Source organism: Sprattus sprattus (genome assembly GCF_963457725.1).
Source record: "Sprattus sprattus genome assembly, chromosome: 13".
NCBI classification, from domain to species: Eukaryota; Metazoa; Chordata; class Actinopteri; order Clupeiformes; family Clupeidae; genus Sprattus; species Sprattus sprattus.
This window is the reverse complement of record NC_137911.1, coordinates 1,833,636-1,850,882: the sequence shown is the minus strand read 5'-3', so window position 1 is coordinate 1,850,882 and position 17,247 is coordinate 1,833,636. Positions and strand designations below refer to the sequence as shown.

The 17,247-nt window shown below is 40.6% G+C and overlaps 1 protein-coding gene across 2 annotated transcripts in view; it reads left to right on the top strand.

Moving 5' to 3' along the window:
- The first annotated feature begins 4,308 nt into the window (after positions 1-4,308).
- mocs1 (molybdenum cofactor synthesis 1) overlaps positions 4,309-17,247 on the top strand; it is a 64,648-nt gene continuing 51,709 nt past the window's right edge. For both annotated transcript variants that reach the window (XM_080849901.1, XM_080849902.1), the window contains exon 1: positions 4,309-4,578. In XM_080849901.1, the coding sequence (XP_080706027.1) occupies positions 4,363-4,578 (216 nt within the window). In that variant the 5' untranslated portion in view covers positions 4,309-4,362. The remainder of the gene's footprint in view (positions 4,579-17,247) is intronic.

Genomic DNA, 17,247 nt, shown 5'->3' with positions numbered 1-17,247 from the left:
CAGGTAGCAGGTGAGCAGGCTGGTTTAGTAGGGACAGAGAGAGCGCGGGGCCAGCGACAGGTTGCTGCTCGGTTCTGCAGTCAGTGTGCTGCCTGCCCCACCAGTGGCGGCTGCTGATCTTTCAAAGAGGGGGAGCTCATTTTTTGCGTACATCATACAAATATTAGCATTGTCTGCCATCGTGTGTAGTTTGCTACCTGGCTAGTTCACACTTACGACCAGTGGCGATTTCTTTAAAGCTTGGCTTCCCCTAATAGGTGGTGGGCCGAGGTGCGATTTCGTGCATTTTAACGTTCCCTGGATATGGAGAAGCCATGTTTTTGTAAATATGTTCTACGTTTGTATTCACGTTTAGACAAAAATTGTTGCCACTTGCAGTTATTGCTTATTAAGTCGTTATCGATAACTTTATTCCCGAGGCAAATGGAGAGGGCAGCTACACTTTGGGTCCGATAATCGTGACGTTTTGTCGTTGTTATCCAATCGCGTTCTTGGAATTGCTCCAGTGAAGTTAATGGGCAGTCCAACAACACTGTTTACATCTTTGTCCATGTAGTGTGAATTGTGGAATATATGGGTCATTTTTAGACGTTTTTGATTCAGTTTTCAAATCGAGGTGATATAGCGGCTTTTTCTTGTTAAACAAAGGGTATTTTAATCTTAAAAACAAAAAGACATTGCTCTGTGGGGAGCCTTTTCATAATGTTGTCAGACACTGATAATGATATGAGCCTGTCAGTGACACAAAAAGCACCTCCAGTGGATATACCTTCACAGTGAGCAATCGTAATCGTAGCAATCATTTTGGATATTGAAAAGGACAGCTGCCTGCATGTTTACTCTACTTCTTATATGTCAATTACATCTTGTAATGTTTCATGCAACTCTTGTTTCAGACATCTGACATCACTGCACATAGACAAACTGCAGCTTTAAAGGGCCTTCCCTTGTATCTCCGTGAGAGTCAGGAGAAGCTCTTCAGGAACTGTCTTGTGAGTGGCTATGAATAGAAATTGTAAATATGTTATTATACTGTATTTATAGTGCTGTATTTAACGTTGTCTTCAACCATAACCTCTCTGTCCTCCTGGTTCCCTAACCATGTCCAGAGTGTCTTCTGTAGTTTCACTGTCCTGCCCTTGACTTGATGTAGCCTAATTGATGTCATATGATGTCAATTCAATTCAATTCAATTTTATTTGTATAGCGCCATAACAATACAATTGCCTCTCGGCGCTTAACAGAGCCCAGAGCCTGAACCCCCTTAGTGCATGCACAATGGCAACAGGGGCAAGAAAAAACTCCCTGTTAGGCAGGAAGAAACCTTGAGCAGAACCACGGCACATAAGGGGGGACCCATCTGCTTGAGGTCGGCCGGGTGGAGACAGGAAGGTGGGACGGGGGGAAGGGGGGAAAGGGAAGGGTAGTGTGGCAGAAGGGGAAAGGAAGCAACAGGGGCAATACACAGCCAGCATTTGGTCACTGGACATATGTGTACATACATCTGGTGGTAAATACATGATACAGACAAGACCAGATTACTGTGGCAATAGGGTTACTGTTACAGGGGTAGGGGATGTAGGGACAGAGAAACATTTCGGTGGAGGCAATAATGTATATTGTACATAAATGCTAGCATAGGGTATTGGGTAGAGTAGGTGTACGGCAATGCAGTGGCAGTGGGTGCGGTTGGCCGAGGGTTTCTCTAGGTAGACCAGGTAGAGAGACTACGTGCAGAGTGGTGGGGGTGGGGAGGGAAAGTTCCACATCCATCAGCGATTGGAACACGCCAGGCTCCGGGGAGGCAGTGGACCTTGCAGGGGCCGCTTGTTGAAGGGGGGGGGTGTGGACATCTCGGACCATGGAGCTGCCGATGACCAGGGTGGGGGTCGTCACATCCAGCGGGAGAAGTCGTCAAGTCGTGTTTATACAATATTTTGAGTTATTTTAGATTAAGAGCTTATTCTGATTCACAGTATTTTAATTACTAATGTCTTGCAATTCATGTATTGGTGTTTTCTGTCTGTCAACACAAGGACACTGACCCAGAAGAGGGACAGACGAAAGGCCTCATTGTGGGTATCCTCACTGTGTTGGAGGATGATAGCAGAGCAGTCTCTAAAAGTGTCAGGAATGTTGCTCTTGTGTTGGAAGAAGAGATTGTCCTCCAAGATCTCCCTTACCTGCCAACTGCATTTGCCTACCTTGTTGGACTGATCTATACATTAAACCTTAGTTACCCAAAGGATTTGAAATACACCTTTGAAACTGTCCAAAAGGTCATAATGGAACTGGGGTCGGACCTCTCTGCAACAGTCAGATCCCTAAAAAACAAACATCTTCAGTGAAGTAAAGTGTTGGATCTGAAATTGTTCCCTTCTGTCCATCCAACACCATGTTAATTAATCAACTGTTGTGTATTCTCGATCTCTCACTTTACATTTACTTGGATCTGGAATTGTTCCCTTCTGTCCATCCAACACCATGTTAATTAATCAACTGTTGTGTATCTCGATCTCCCACTTTACATTTATTTTGCATCTTATTTTATTTAGTTTTTTCTGAAACATTTTTTTTTTGGTTGGTTTTTCTGAAACATGTTACATGGTCTCGATAGTTTGCATTTACTTGCCCCTTTTGGAAGGGATTTGATACAGTATAAATAAAACAAATGTTTTGAATGTATATGTTGCGTCTGTAATTATCTATACATTTGATTAGAAGTTCCTGGTTATAAATTATAAAGTTGAGTTACATTATAAACTATTGCAGTGTGCGAATTTAAATTCCTCTTAAATTATTCTGCTATACTAACTAAACCCATTTAAAGTGAATTCTGTATAAGAACTCATTACAATGTAAAATTATAAATTACTACAATTTACAGGACAGTTAGCTGAAGTGAGGATTAAAAGTTATTACAACGTTAAATAATAAGTTAGTACAATTTAGGGGAGAGTTAGCAGAAGTAAGGATTAAAAGTTATTACAATGTTAAATAATAAGTAAGTACAACTTAGGGGAGAGTTAGCACAAGTAAGGATTAAATGTTATTACAATGTTAAATAATAAGTAAATACAACTTAGAGGAGAGTTGGCACAAGTAAGGATTAAATGTTATTACAATGTAAAATTATGAGTTAGTAGAACTTACTCTTGAGTTGACCAAAATCAGAATTCAGAGTTGAGCAAACTCAAAAGCAAAACTTAAAATATTGAGTTTAATTGCCCAACTTAAAATTTTACTGAAGTTTGTTGCCTTAAAATTTTACTGAAGTTTGCTGCCTTAAAATTTTACTGAAGTTTGTTGCCTTAAAATTTTGAGTTCACCCAACTTTTTTTTTTTTTTACAGTGTAGGAACATTAAGACACCTTCCATTCTCTACTTTTTTTCTCTCCATCTCTCCATCTTTCTCTCTATCCCTCTCAGTCTACTTTCTCTCACACTCAATCTCTCTTCTTCACTCCATTTTTATCTCCTTTTTTAAATATTTTCACTCTTTCTCTTTCACTCTTCTTTCCTTCTTCCACTCTTCTTTCCTTCTTTCACTTTTCTTTCCTTTTTTCACTCTCCTTTCTTCTTTCCTTCTTTCACTCTTCTTTCCTTTTCTTCTTTCCTTCAACTATTATTTCCTTCTTTTACTCTTCTTTCCTTTCTTCACTCTTCTTTCTTTTCTTCTTCCACTCCTCTTTCCTTTCTTCACTCTTCTTTCTTTTCTTCTTTCCTTCTTTCACTCTTCTTTCCTTCATCCTCTCTTCTCTCCTTTCTTCACTCTTCTATCCTTTCTTATTTCCTTCTTCCACTCTTCTTTCCTTTCTTCTTTCCTTCTTTCACTCTTCTTTCTTTTCTTCTTCCTTTCCTAACTTTTGCATTTCATGCACTGGTATTTCCTTCAGGAAATGCATTTTCTAGTTCCATTGTATTGTTTATAGTTGGATTAATTGTGCACACTGCCTTTTTTTTTTTTAAACAGTGGGGTTTATGAACACCTCCCTTGTGATTGGGTAACTCATCTGACACACCCACCCAACGAGAGAGGACGTATAGCTTACCTCAAAGCCTCTTACCTTTTCACACCGGTTTGAGGAAACATGGCGTTCAACCCGAAAATTATAGCAAAACAGTGCAAAACGTTGAGTCTAAACGTACCCCTGTTTTGTCTCTGGACCCATTACAATTGATAAACTTCACCTCCCAGAATCCAGTGGGACTGTAGAAGCAGCTAATTGGTTACACATAGGCTACGCCTTTTACGAAGGTCTTGCGACAAGTGGTGAGTGCTCAGAAATCATTTACCATCAAGTTGGGACGGTATACATAACCTTAGCATTCTGTCTTTGAGGCTGTTTCTAGGTCTATATAATGGCTTTAAGCAGAAAGTTCTGTCTAAGCTTAGGTAAACATGCAGAGGCAATAGGTTTTTATAAGCGGGTCACTGAATTGCCAACTCAAAGCAACGTTGCACCGGTTCAGCGGTGGTTTTCAAGTGCTACGCAAGAAGAAAACAAAATTGAACTACTGACACCAAGTGACACAGCATGCTCAAGTGCCATGTCATCGAAAACTAACTCTGTACAGGTAGGTCTTAAAACAAACCAACAATTGTAACTTTCTAGAAACTGTATTGAGTTGGGTAGGTTGTGAACCGATATTTGTCATACGCTATTTTAGCTCCGTCAGTTTATTTGCACTGATTTACCATTGCAGATAAGGTAACCTTGCAGGTATGATACCCAAACTATCCCTCTGCTATCAGCCAAAAGTATGGACTACAAAGCAGGTCACTTAGCTAATGCGTCACGAATTTCACAAGGTGAGCAGAAGCTAACCATAGTTAGTGTCACAAGTGTTCTTACAGCAACCATGCAGTTAACTTAAAGCCAGACACACACCAAACCAACAGCAAAAAGCTAGCGGTGATGAACTTGAAGACAACGAGAGTTCTGTAATATTTATATTTTACAGCTGTGTTTTGGTTCAAAGGCAACTTACTTATTTGCTCGGATACACGGTAGTGTGACAGGCTTCCATTTGCGGTCACAAACTGGGATCAGTATGAACACTAAACACTCATTTGTTTTATATGCTCTGTACTATGTCATGTTAACCAGGCATGTTCTTGTATCGTGCACTTTTTAACATGGACATTACCAGTTTTGGGAGGGTTACTTGAAAAATGTATTCCAATACAATTAGTGAATAGTATTCAGTAACCTAATCCAAGTAGCATAATATTAAAATAACGAACTTGATTATTTGATTAATTGGGTAACTTGATTTCTTTCCGTTACTTTTGGATGACCTCAATGCCAAATGTGCAAATGAAGACAACAGAAAAGTGACATCAATAAGTTGGCTTTACTTAAGCGTATTAAGTCAACCGAATTATAAGGTAAACAGCACAATGTAAACTTAGAAAAGACATTAAGGAAGCCAAGTTTTAAGAATTAAACCTGCCCTCTGCTCAGTGTTTTTTAAGAAAAATATGCTTGTCATAAATTATGAAAATTTAGCCTACAGACCTATGATGGAAGTGCACAACACTATTGCCGCAGTGTGTTCCAACACCAATGTGTTTCTGCATATTGAGTGGTGAACCTTTAAACCCGTCATGCAAGAAAGTTAAGTTACTCGCACCTCAATGCCAAATGTGCAAATGAAGACAACACAAAAAGAGACATCAATGAGAGGGCTTTTACTGAGGGTACCTACAGAGTAGTGTAGTATAGTTTAAATATGTTGTTTGAATGGTGTTTAAATGATAGCCGCGGTAACATTATATTAAAAAACCATGTAAATGATGAACAAAATATGACTGCAGATATGTAACGTATGTTTCAGCAACGACTGAAGGTAGCGTTAAAGGCGAGTGGTGTCATCAACATGCCTGTCACATCTGACATCTGATTCGGACATTTTCGGACATCATACAGCCACTCCGGGTTATGTCTAGAAAACTTGAGGGCCTCAGTGCATATCTGAAAACAGTAGGGCTGTAACGATACACCTACCTCACGATTCGATTCGTATCACGATTCTTGACCCACGGTTCGATACACCCCACGATATTATTATTATTATTATTTAAATTTTTTACCTCGCGATTTTCAAAATATATTTTCTAATTCACATTATGATAAGTATGAGCTATAAAAAAAATGAAGAAACTATTTATAACCAAATATTGAGGTTTTTATTACTCAAAGCAATGCTGTTAAAAAACATTTAACAAACTTCGGAACCTGTTATCTATCTGCAGAGCAAATGTCAGGCTCATACAAAAACATTAACGTAAATTAATTGATGCTAATACCTAGCGCGGTCTCTATAGGATTTCCCATATACGTTAGCATTAAGCTAACGTATTTTCTACCACAGTAAAACATGCAATTTTCTATACTGTTTTTAGAAAACTAATGTTACGTGATGAGATTACTAAAATGTAGTCTGCATGTCTGCTCAGTTTAGCAGTGCTACCCAAGCAAAGGTTTGAAAAGAACTTCAAGCTTCAGACTTTCTGTTAGGGAAACAGCTTTCTATCTGCCAAGCAAATGGCAGGCTCATGACAACACGCGCAACCTTTGGGAGCATGAACTGCACTGAGTAAATTTTGCGCAACAATTAACCCCAACGCTGAAGCAAGCAGCCGCCTTTACTAGCGAACCAAACTTTTTGTATCACGTAACCGCTGAGGGCATGTCACGGTTCTGCCTCCTCGCATCGCGATGCAGGTTCGTGGCCCAGAGTGTCGCGATTTCTCGGTTCGATCCAATATCGTTACAGCCCTAGAAAACAGCTATCCTAAGGTAAAGAGAGAGAGAGGGACCCATTCACACTTTACCTGCACTGCACCTCATCTTCATGTATTCTTTGAAGGAGCTCCACACAGAAGTAGAATTTGGCAGATTTCTCCTGTTTGTACAGTAAGCTCTCATTTAATCTCACAGCTACAGACATGTTTGTGTAGTCAGGTCTCTGGTAGTAGCATTCATTCTTCTTCTGATGGCAAACAGCTTTTAGTTGCATTTCCGCCTCCTTCTAGCGGTAGTAGCACATAACAAACTACCGTAAATCCTCAAATAAAAACCGGGATTCAATTAGACGCCAGTCTTCAGATAGTAGCCGGGGGCGTTGTCGATACGGACAAATGAAGGCCGGGTCTCGAATACAGGCCGGGGGGAAAAATAAGGTACCGATAGCCTATTTTACTATAGCCTACCAGCATCAGTCCATCGGCACAAAGTAGACATCAAAATTTAATTGAATGCATTTCATAAATACATGTTCTCCTCATGTCTAATGTTGTTGGCTAATTTCATGGGCTGTTTGCAATAATAATAAAAAAAATCCCACGTAGGACTACTAGGCGAATTTGTTATTTTTCATGAAGGCGCGTCTGGCAATTTGTTATTGTTAAGCCTAAATGCACCACGTATCGTAGCCTACTGTTGTTTATCTGTAACGTTTTAGTTGGCTAGGTTACTTTTTCCAGAAGGGATCATAAAGCGAAACTTTGATATTCAATTCAAAGAGAAGGTGTATGCTGAAGAACATTCGGGAGAAAAAGCAGCAAAGCAGTTTGACATTTACCCGAGACGAATTCGATACTGGACGACACAAAAGAATGAACTGAATGCAGCCAGAGCCCAGAGCCCAACTAGCAGGTGGAGGTAGAAAAAAAAGTTAGCCTGGATATAGGGGCGTCACGATACCAAAAATTCAGTAGTCGGTACCAATACCAGTAAAACAGTGTTTCTCAAACTTTTTTAGACCAAGGACCACTCAGCCAATAAAAAAAAACTCGCGGACCATCGAACTAAATAGAAAATCCCCGGAACAACATGCCTACACAGACCTGCCGCCAGACAATTGTTAGCGGCACATGAATTTCGCGGGTGGGCTCTCCTTTTTTTACATACCAGTAGGCTGGTTATAGATATGACAATGCGCAAGGCAAAGCATCTGGAACCCTGCTCCATGCCCTGACTTGGTTATTTTACAAACTATAGTTCGCTCACAGCCTCATACTCCATCACACACTCAGACAGGCCAATGTATCACAAAACACAACGATGCGCATACCGACCGCAGTAATTCAGTACCAACAGTAGGCTAGCCCACTGGAAATAATACATGCCTCCTAGTATACATCATTTCGGAATTAAGAGCTGTCATTATCCAACGTCACACAACACAGAATATAGTTATCATCTTGTTTTCTCCGCAGCGGGGGAAAAAAAACGCTGTTTGAATGCAGCTCCGCGGCGAGATGATGCCCAATAAGGACACTTGCAAGATACATGCTCTCTTTCTCTCTCTCTATCTCCTTCTAACCAAGGTAGGCTATAGGCTAACGTTAAAACTACAGCATAGCTAACCTAAACTACGTACATACATAAGCCATTGTAACACACGTGCCCATCATTTTAAACATCATGTAACGTGTATTTCAGTAAGACAGATTTGAAAAACTGCATTATTTGGATGTTGTTAATATGAATGAGAACTATCCTTGAGTTCTTTAAACAGATACTGATGACAGTACTTTCAATTTAGCAAAGCACCTGAAAGACAGTCTCCCTTGGTTTGAAGAACACGGTAGGATCGTTTGCATAATGTTCAAAAGTAGGGTGACTAGACGTCCTGTTTTACCCGAACATGTCCTCTTTTCGAGACCTTTTTTTTTTTTTTTTTTTTTTTTTAATGCGTCCGGCAGGGATTCCAAAAGCGTCCTGGAATTAGCCTCGTCGGATATTTGTGTTTCTCTGGGGGTTTCACAAACTAATATTACGTCTTTTGGAAAGGGTATCTCCCTTACGTTCCACCTTTTTGCGCGTGCTCTCATTGGTCGTCCGCCTTCCCAGTGTTGCCAGATATGATAATTATCCTCCAAAATGAGCCTATGATACGATACGCCATTTCCAGTCTGACATCACTTCACACCTGGCCGCCTCAACTAGTTTGATCGTTTACAATAGTAAATGGCAGATCTGCGTGTGAAAAACATGTCAAAACTTCGACTGGAACACCGAAGCGTATACTGCCCCCGTCAGTTCCAGAAGAACTGGAGCACCGATTCTAACAGCTGGCACCGGCGCTTGCGGTACCTACGGTACTTCAAAAAAATGGGTATCGTCGGTGTTTTGTTATTTTAGTACCGAAAGGTATCGTAAGTATCGGTTCTCGTGACATCCCTACCTGAATATGGAAACCAGCCTCGCCGAATGGATTTTCTCAGTCCGCGATAAGCATAATAGAGTGTCTAGAAAAATTATTAAAAACAAAGCTTTGGAAATCTTTTCCTCCGTGACTAACAGTGGAGACTAGGGCTGCTCGATTATAGGAAAAATCATAATCACGATTATTTTGGTCAATATTGATATCACGATTATTCAAACGATTATTTTTGAAAACATGCATTTATTGACACAATCAAATATGACAGAAACACGTATAAGTATCCAAAATAAAACCTTTTTTCGTGTGTAAGTGTACCGCCACAACATTCTGAATATAACATTTGATTTTTATAAAACATTTCATGAATAAAATATATATATTAAGACAATCAAATATCACACAGAAACACGTATAAGTATCCAAAATTAACTTTCTTCTTGTTTAAGTGCACTGCCACAACATTGACAGCCAAATGCACTGACTAATGACTTGACTGTAGACGCACTGTTCTAAAATAATTATTTCTAGCCGAGTCATGTTACAGCCGCCATGTTTACCTAGCCTCGCTGCTAATAAGTATAACTTTGGCTTTCTAACATGCTCTCACACTCCCCCCTCATGGAGGCAGGGGAAGTGCTTGCCTCCAGTATCTTTCAAAGCCGTTTTATGTAAAGTCAGCGATTCAAAATAAGTTCTACACATACGTGAAACAATTCATTCCCTATTTAATGGCTAGAGAACAACGGTCTTAGCATTACTCCATAGCAAAGTTAAAAGTCAGAAAGCCATCACAAACACATGGCTAATAAAAATCGTATTGTTGATAAACAGAAATACATATACAAGATGTACCTTGCAGTTTTGCCCTTAAACTATCCCAGTTAAAGCCTGCTATAGGAGCTTGTTATCGTTCTCCAAACTGTAACGTTACTGAAACTTTAATATTCCACACGGTAGGTCTACTCCAACATGAGTCTGTCTGTCAACAGTCGATGCTGCTGATTGGCGGTTCACTGGCATGTCCCGCCTCCTGCCAACGGCATACTTCCTGATGCAGCACGCAAGCTAGATTGTACTCCCTCTCGCCGCGTTGAATGCTTTCGCATGCGCGTCTCTTTCATAAACTTCCATAAACTCTCTAGGCCTACTGTAAAACGGAAAATGTCAAATGAATCGTTTCAACTCGATTATACGAGTTTGGAGATCGTTTGACCCCAAAATCGATATTGCGATCGAAATTCGATTAATTGCACAGCCCTAGTGGAGACCATAACTTTGAAGTTTATTGTTACATGGACATTGCACATACAGGGCTCTCAAGTTTTGAAGATAGGCAAGAGTGACATATCCCCCGGCCACTAGGGACGGGAATCGGCAGGGACCTCCCGATACGATCACGATACTTAGGTGGCGATTCGATATGTATCGCGATTCTGTGGGTATTGCGATTCTGCAAGTGATTCGATATTGCGGTTTCTTGCAATTTCTTTTGGTTATTCATTTTTTTAAACTGGACCGTGGAAAACAGTTGAATCATACCTTCAATTACAACACAGTCAAATTCACTTAGCGCTTTCCAAGTTTTATTTCGAGTTTGAATTCCTAAATCTTAACATTAACTTAATGACTGCAGGGCAGCCAATAGAGGAAAATAAATACAAATGTGCCCTTTTATTGTATAGCCCCTGTAAACTGCACACAAACTGACAGATAAAGAAATGAATGCCACTTACGGTATGCTACTTTTAAACAATAAATACAATGTATATTAAATAGAATCAGTACAAGTTTTCTTAAATAAGGGCTGTCAATAGATTTTAGAACATTTTGAATCTAGATTTATCGCGATTAAAAGTTTACTTTTTTTCTCAAGACTACATCTTATAAATGAACGAGTAATCACATCAGACAGCGTGCATTTTAGACACTGTTCATTTTTTTTTTTTTTCATGCTCTCTCGCCGTCATACAAGGAAATGTATGCGAGACACAATGGTGCCCCTCTGGGGGTAAGCAATTCGAATCACCTCAAGTGCTGTTTATACGAAGTCTAGTTTGTCTGCGTCCGATCTGTTCATAATACAGATAGCCCTATCACTTAGACGAACACTCTCTATCCGCACACGGTATCCGCAACGATCCGAATCGGGGGTAGAAAGTAAGTAGATTTGAATCGGTACGGGGGCTGGTGTTCGTATGCACGGGTTCACGCAACCTGATGACGTCATTGTCCCACGTGATCCACACGCGATCTCCAACCAATATACAGTACTGTGCGAAAGTTTTAGGCAGGTGTGAAAAAATGCTATGAACTAAGAATGCTTTAAAAAATGTAAACAATAAATGTTTATTTTGTATCCATTTACATGGTAAGACTGAGCACAGCAACAAGACACAACGTAGTTATACTGCATCAGCAGGTTCTCTCCCAGACAAAGATTTCAAAGCAGACAGGGGTTTCAAAATGTGCAGTTCAAGCTCTTTTGAAGAAGACGTTGAGGATCGTAGACGCAGTGGTCAGCCAAGGAAACTTAATGCAGCTGATGAAAAACACATCAAGCTTATTTACCTTCGAAATCGGAAGATTTCAAGCAGTGGCATCAGCTCAGAACTGGCAGAAACCAGTGGTACCCAGGTACAGTCATTTACTGTCCGGGGAAGTCTGGCCAGAAGTGGTCTTCATGGAAGAGTTGCAGCCAAAAAGCTCTACCCCGACAAGGAAACAAGGCCAAGTGACTGAGCTAAGCATGAAAACATAGAAACTGGGGTGCAGAAACATGGCAGAAGGTGCTCTGGACTGATGAGTCAAAATTAGAAATATTTGGCTGTAGAAGAAGGCAGTTTTTTCACCAAAGGGCTGGAGAGAGGTACAATAATGAGAGTCTGCAGGCAACAGTGAAGCATGGTAGAGGTTCCTTTCCAGTTTGGGGCTGCATTTCTGCAAGTGGAGTTGGAGATTTGGTCAGGATGAATGGTGTCCTCAATGCTGAGAAATACAGGCAGATACTAATCCATCATGCAATACCATCAGGGAGGCGTATGATTGGCACCAAATGTATTCTGCAGCAGGAACATAACCCCAAACATACAGCCAATGTCATTAACAACTATCTTCAGCTTAAAGAAGAACAGAAAGTCCTGCAAGTGATGGTGTGACCCCCACAGAGCCCTGATCTCTACATCATCGAGTCTGTCTGGGTTTACATGAAGAGACAGAAGAATTTTAGGAAGCCTACATCCACAGAGGATCTGTGGTTAGTTCTCCAAGATGTTTGGAACAATTTACTAGCCGAGTTCAAACTGTGCGCAAGTGTATCTGGAAGAATTGATGCTATTTTGAAGGCAAAGGGTGGTCACACCAAATATTGATTTAATTTAGAATTTTCTTCTGTTCCTTCACTGCATTTTGTTAATTTATGAAGAATTGATGAAAATAAACTGTTAACACTTCCATTTTTGAAAGCATTCTTAGTTTACAGCATTTTTTCACAACTGCCTAAAACTTTTGCACAGTACTGTATATATAAAACTTGTTGTCGCTTTAAATCTCAATTATAGTGTGTCTCGAACTCACTCTCATTAATCCAGCCTCTTGATTTTTGTTTAGCCTCCTATCTTGATCTAATTATTTTTATACAGACGTTACATAACTTTCATGACCACAAATATAAATTGGCCAGCGATTTCATTCGCTTTTTTATTCATAAATTGATGTTAAATGGTCGGAGCAAAGCCTCATAGGAAATCGGATGACAGACATGTCATGTTGTACTGTCCCAAACTCTTTATTATCAATAGAAAATATAATTCATTTTCGCATAGCCTTTAGTCTGACCACTGATTTTATTAACCACCATAATGTAATGTTGCTAACTGGAGCTTGAATGTCTTGTGTAATGTGTTTATCCGTGTGCTGTGCTCCTTTACAGTGTGCTGTCATCTTTTCTTTTATGTTTTTCACGTTTTTTCAGTTGTCTGTAGCAGCGCTAAAGCGCCACCAACAGGCGTGGGGTATGTACTACAGCCCGTTCAACACAATCTGGTGGCTCCGTCTTTACGCAAATCTCTCGTTACCCGGCTCCATCCTTACGGAATTAAAAGATTCGATTTGTGTGAAAAATGAACCCGATTCAGGAAAACTAGGCTCCGTCTAAATTCAGCCTGTCAGCCCACCGTCTTCAACTACCGACAACCCAAACTGCTACAGAGTTGGTCCAGGAATATGGGTTGGCGTCAATCTAACCTGGGACTGCGGGTGCTGAGCATTAAGGTGATGGCTAAATTCAGCTTGACAAATGCTACATACAATTTTCGTTTTGTCGCGTAAGAACTAGTTTGTTGGTCGTATTAGCACATTACGTTATCTTACCGTGGCATAGTTTGCAGACAGCATTGCTCATGTCCAACTCATATTTTCCTCGTAAATTATGAAAGCCAACATTCTTCCAGACGTGCAATTTAAACTGTTGAGGTGCAGCATGAATTTTGGGACTAACGTCTGACATGTTTGCTGTCCAACATGTGTGAAGCTGAGCTTCTAGCTGTAAGGAACTCACAAATAGAATGCATTGCGCAATCTGTAGGATTGTTTTCATTTTTTTCCGCCTTGAATAAAATAATTAAAGGTAAGCGACAGACGATTTAAAAATCTTAACACACAAGAATCGCGATTTGTAACTGAATAGATTTTTTCCCCCCATCCCTACCGGCCACGCTTCGCCACCATTCCGCCCGGTCCGCCCCCTTTCCGCCCGCCCCGCCCCTGCCGTATGCCAACAGACCACAGCCCCCCCCCCCCACCTCCTGTAACAATAACAATACATTACTGAGCAGTATTCTGTCCATGTCATGGATGAATGTCTTATAAAAGCCATAGTCATAGAATTCGATGTATTAATTAGGAAAAATGGTATTCATGAACATTGTCAACCTCATGCATTTTAATGTACCTTGAACTCTTGCACACTCATTTCTGCTAGGGGTGCAACGGATCATCATTGATCCGTGATCCGTTCGGATCATCTATTTCGGTTCGGCACACGCATGATCCGCGGATTGATTTATGAAAAAAAAAAAAATTGTGCGCATGTTCAGTCCACACACAGCCGTAACCATTCCTGCTAGTTCCAGGGACAGAGCTACTTAACACGCTCTGGGTAAAAGTCTGCAACAGTTCCCTTTTCAATAAGCAAACAGTCCTATGGCTCGTTGTGATGTATTGTCCTCAGCGTACAACATGTAGAACAGTGGGCATGGAAAATAAAAGTAGGCTAGACTTCGGTGACTACTGTAACGATAACTGCTGCCTCTAGTGCTACGTCTGTTTCCATATACTCGCGCTGCCACACAAACCTGTCGCCTAGGTTACCACACAGACGTAACACGTAGCTGACATAGCGATTGCTAACATAAAGAAAAACCTGCAACACAGCGTGGTAATGGCGAGCGGAGGAACAGAAAAACTTGAACGCACCACATTTAAATCCCCTGTTTGGGAGCATTTTGGCTTCCCTGTCAAATTGAATGCAGAAGAAAAGAGGTTGGTGGATAAAACCGTGACGGTGTGTAGGCAGTAGCACTGTGGCACAAGAAAGCCATACAACATGCAGTGGAAACACATCGAGCACGGCCACGCATTTACAGCGACATCACCCCGGTGTTTCACTGACAGGAGTGAAACCGAAAGCGGCTCAACAACCGCTCATCACCGCGGCATTTAAGCAGCCCCTTCCTCCACAATCAGACCGGGCTAAAGCAATCACAAGTGTTAAAGGCACCCAGTGCAACTTTATGTAAACATTCAATGAAAAATAAACATTCAATTTCTAGTCTTTTTTACACGTAGTAAGTTTCAATAACTCCATACCATTACATATCGTCATTCAAGGAGCAAAGATGAGACGTCATTGTGTGGTGAGAACTGATAGAAAATCGTAAACAACAACAATCGCCGGGGGGGAAAGGCCATTTTTCCATTGACTGGAAGCCTGCTGTATTTATTGTAGGTTACAAAAAATAAAAAAAATTGCGGCGATTTGTTGTTGTTATCGATTTTCTATCAGTTCTCACCACACAACGACGTCTCATCTTTGCTCCTTGAATGTCGATATGGAATGGTATGGAGTTATTGAAACTTACTACGTTTAAAAAAGACTAGAAATTGAATGTTTATTTTTAAGCCTCGAAAGTTGCACTGGGTGCCTTTAATAAACAAAAAGACAAAACATGTTTATTTGTCTTGTCTATTTTTTTTAATTTTTTTTTGCTGATCCGAAAAATGATCCGATCCGTGACTCTGATCCGAGGAACAATCCGAACCATGAGTTTTTTGATCCGTTGCACCCCTAATTTCTGCAGTAACTGGCAAGTAAAGTTTTTGACTGTGCTGGTTGACTTCAGTGCCTGCTGTTTGGCCTGATGCCCCTTACTACCTATGTGCCTTGTCACATCCCGCACACCTTAAGGGGCACAGGAGTTCTCTTGGCGGCAGATAGAGCACCAGTAATATGAGCTGGTACTTCCTACAGTAAAAATGGCCATTTAGAGGTCCATTCACTATTAAAAGAGGTCTTGTAGGTGGCTGCTCCTGGGACTTCCTTTTTTTCTAGCTGTCTCTTCCTCTTCCACCTGCACTGTCTCTTCCTCTTCCACCATCTCTAATTTATTTCAAACCTTCTCTGGGCCTAATCTGGCCTTTTAGGGGGCTTTCCTCTCTGGGCGAAGGCATCTTCAAAAGACATCTTTGAAAGATTGATGCAATGATTAATGTATCCATGGCCAGGATATTTATAACATGCTATCCCTAATGAGCTCGCGATTCACAACTTCACCAAGCCTGAAAAAGCCTCGGAAATCTGAATAGAATGTTCAAGCAAACACATTTACAAAAAATAATGCCCATAACATCATTGAGTATTAAGGGCTGCCTAATATTCATTCAAAATATAGGCTTTATACGTATATTTATTGAATACCCCTACTCGAATGTATTATAGACTACGAAGTTTGGAGTCAACGCTATAGTGAAAAGGCAGGTTGCAGCCTAAAACTGTGTTGGCTACAAAACACGAATTCAAAACTGATGCTAATTATCTAGGGAATATTCTCTAACTGCAGTCAAGTTGTCATTGCTTGTGTCAAACCATTGTGAATTTGTTGTACCATTGAAACAGAAGACAACTTACTCTTTGTAGGAGACTGATGCGTGGAGCTCCTGTGGTTAACTCAGGTCAACAAAAGTTTCGGAAAATTTATCGCGCGCAATTCCAGGATGCTTTATTTTCATTGGTTGCTCGATTACATCTTACCCAGATACAACAGATTTATAACGTTTTTTTAATTTTTCTATTTGGTTATTGTATAGCCCATTTCTTTTTTTTGATTGGCTGATAAGTGGCACCTCACGGCCGACCTCCAGGGGATTCGGGGAGACGTGCTTGATTCCTCCATGATGAGGGCGGCGCGGCCAGGTCATATTTGTGCGGTGTGGCACATTAAATAGCCAACAGTTTTTTTTCAGCGTGAGAAATATGATGTGTGGCGGGAGTGCGTGACTGAAGACCAAAATGAGTGACTGTCACGCTCAATGCGTGACACTTGAGAGCCCTGCACATAAAAGCGCTACGCGATGTGCAGGAAGTGTTGAACGTATATGCAATGAATGATATTAGGCTACTGTAATTATGCCCATTACTTGATTTAATTAATACAATTCTATAACAGAAGAAAAGTAAGGCCTGCCCCTAATACAAGCCTGCCCCAAATAAAGGCCGGTGTAAATAAAATAAAAGCCCCGGCCACAATTTGAGGATTTACGGTAAATACCTTTTTCAAAATCAGTGTTATAGGTGGGAAATTGCTACGCACCACACTTTGATACTTTGTGCGGTTTAAACACCAAAAAATGAAATTAAACACCAAGAAATGGAATCGCATCCAGTTCAACCAGGAGTGCCACCACTACCATGTTTTACCTCTATATTACTTTTGGGTATTTATATTTCCACTGAATCATTACACTAACAATCATCGTAATCACACATGTGACTTTTCAGAAACACTTCATAAC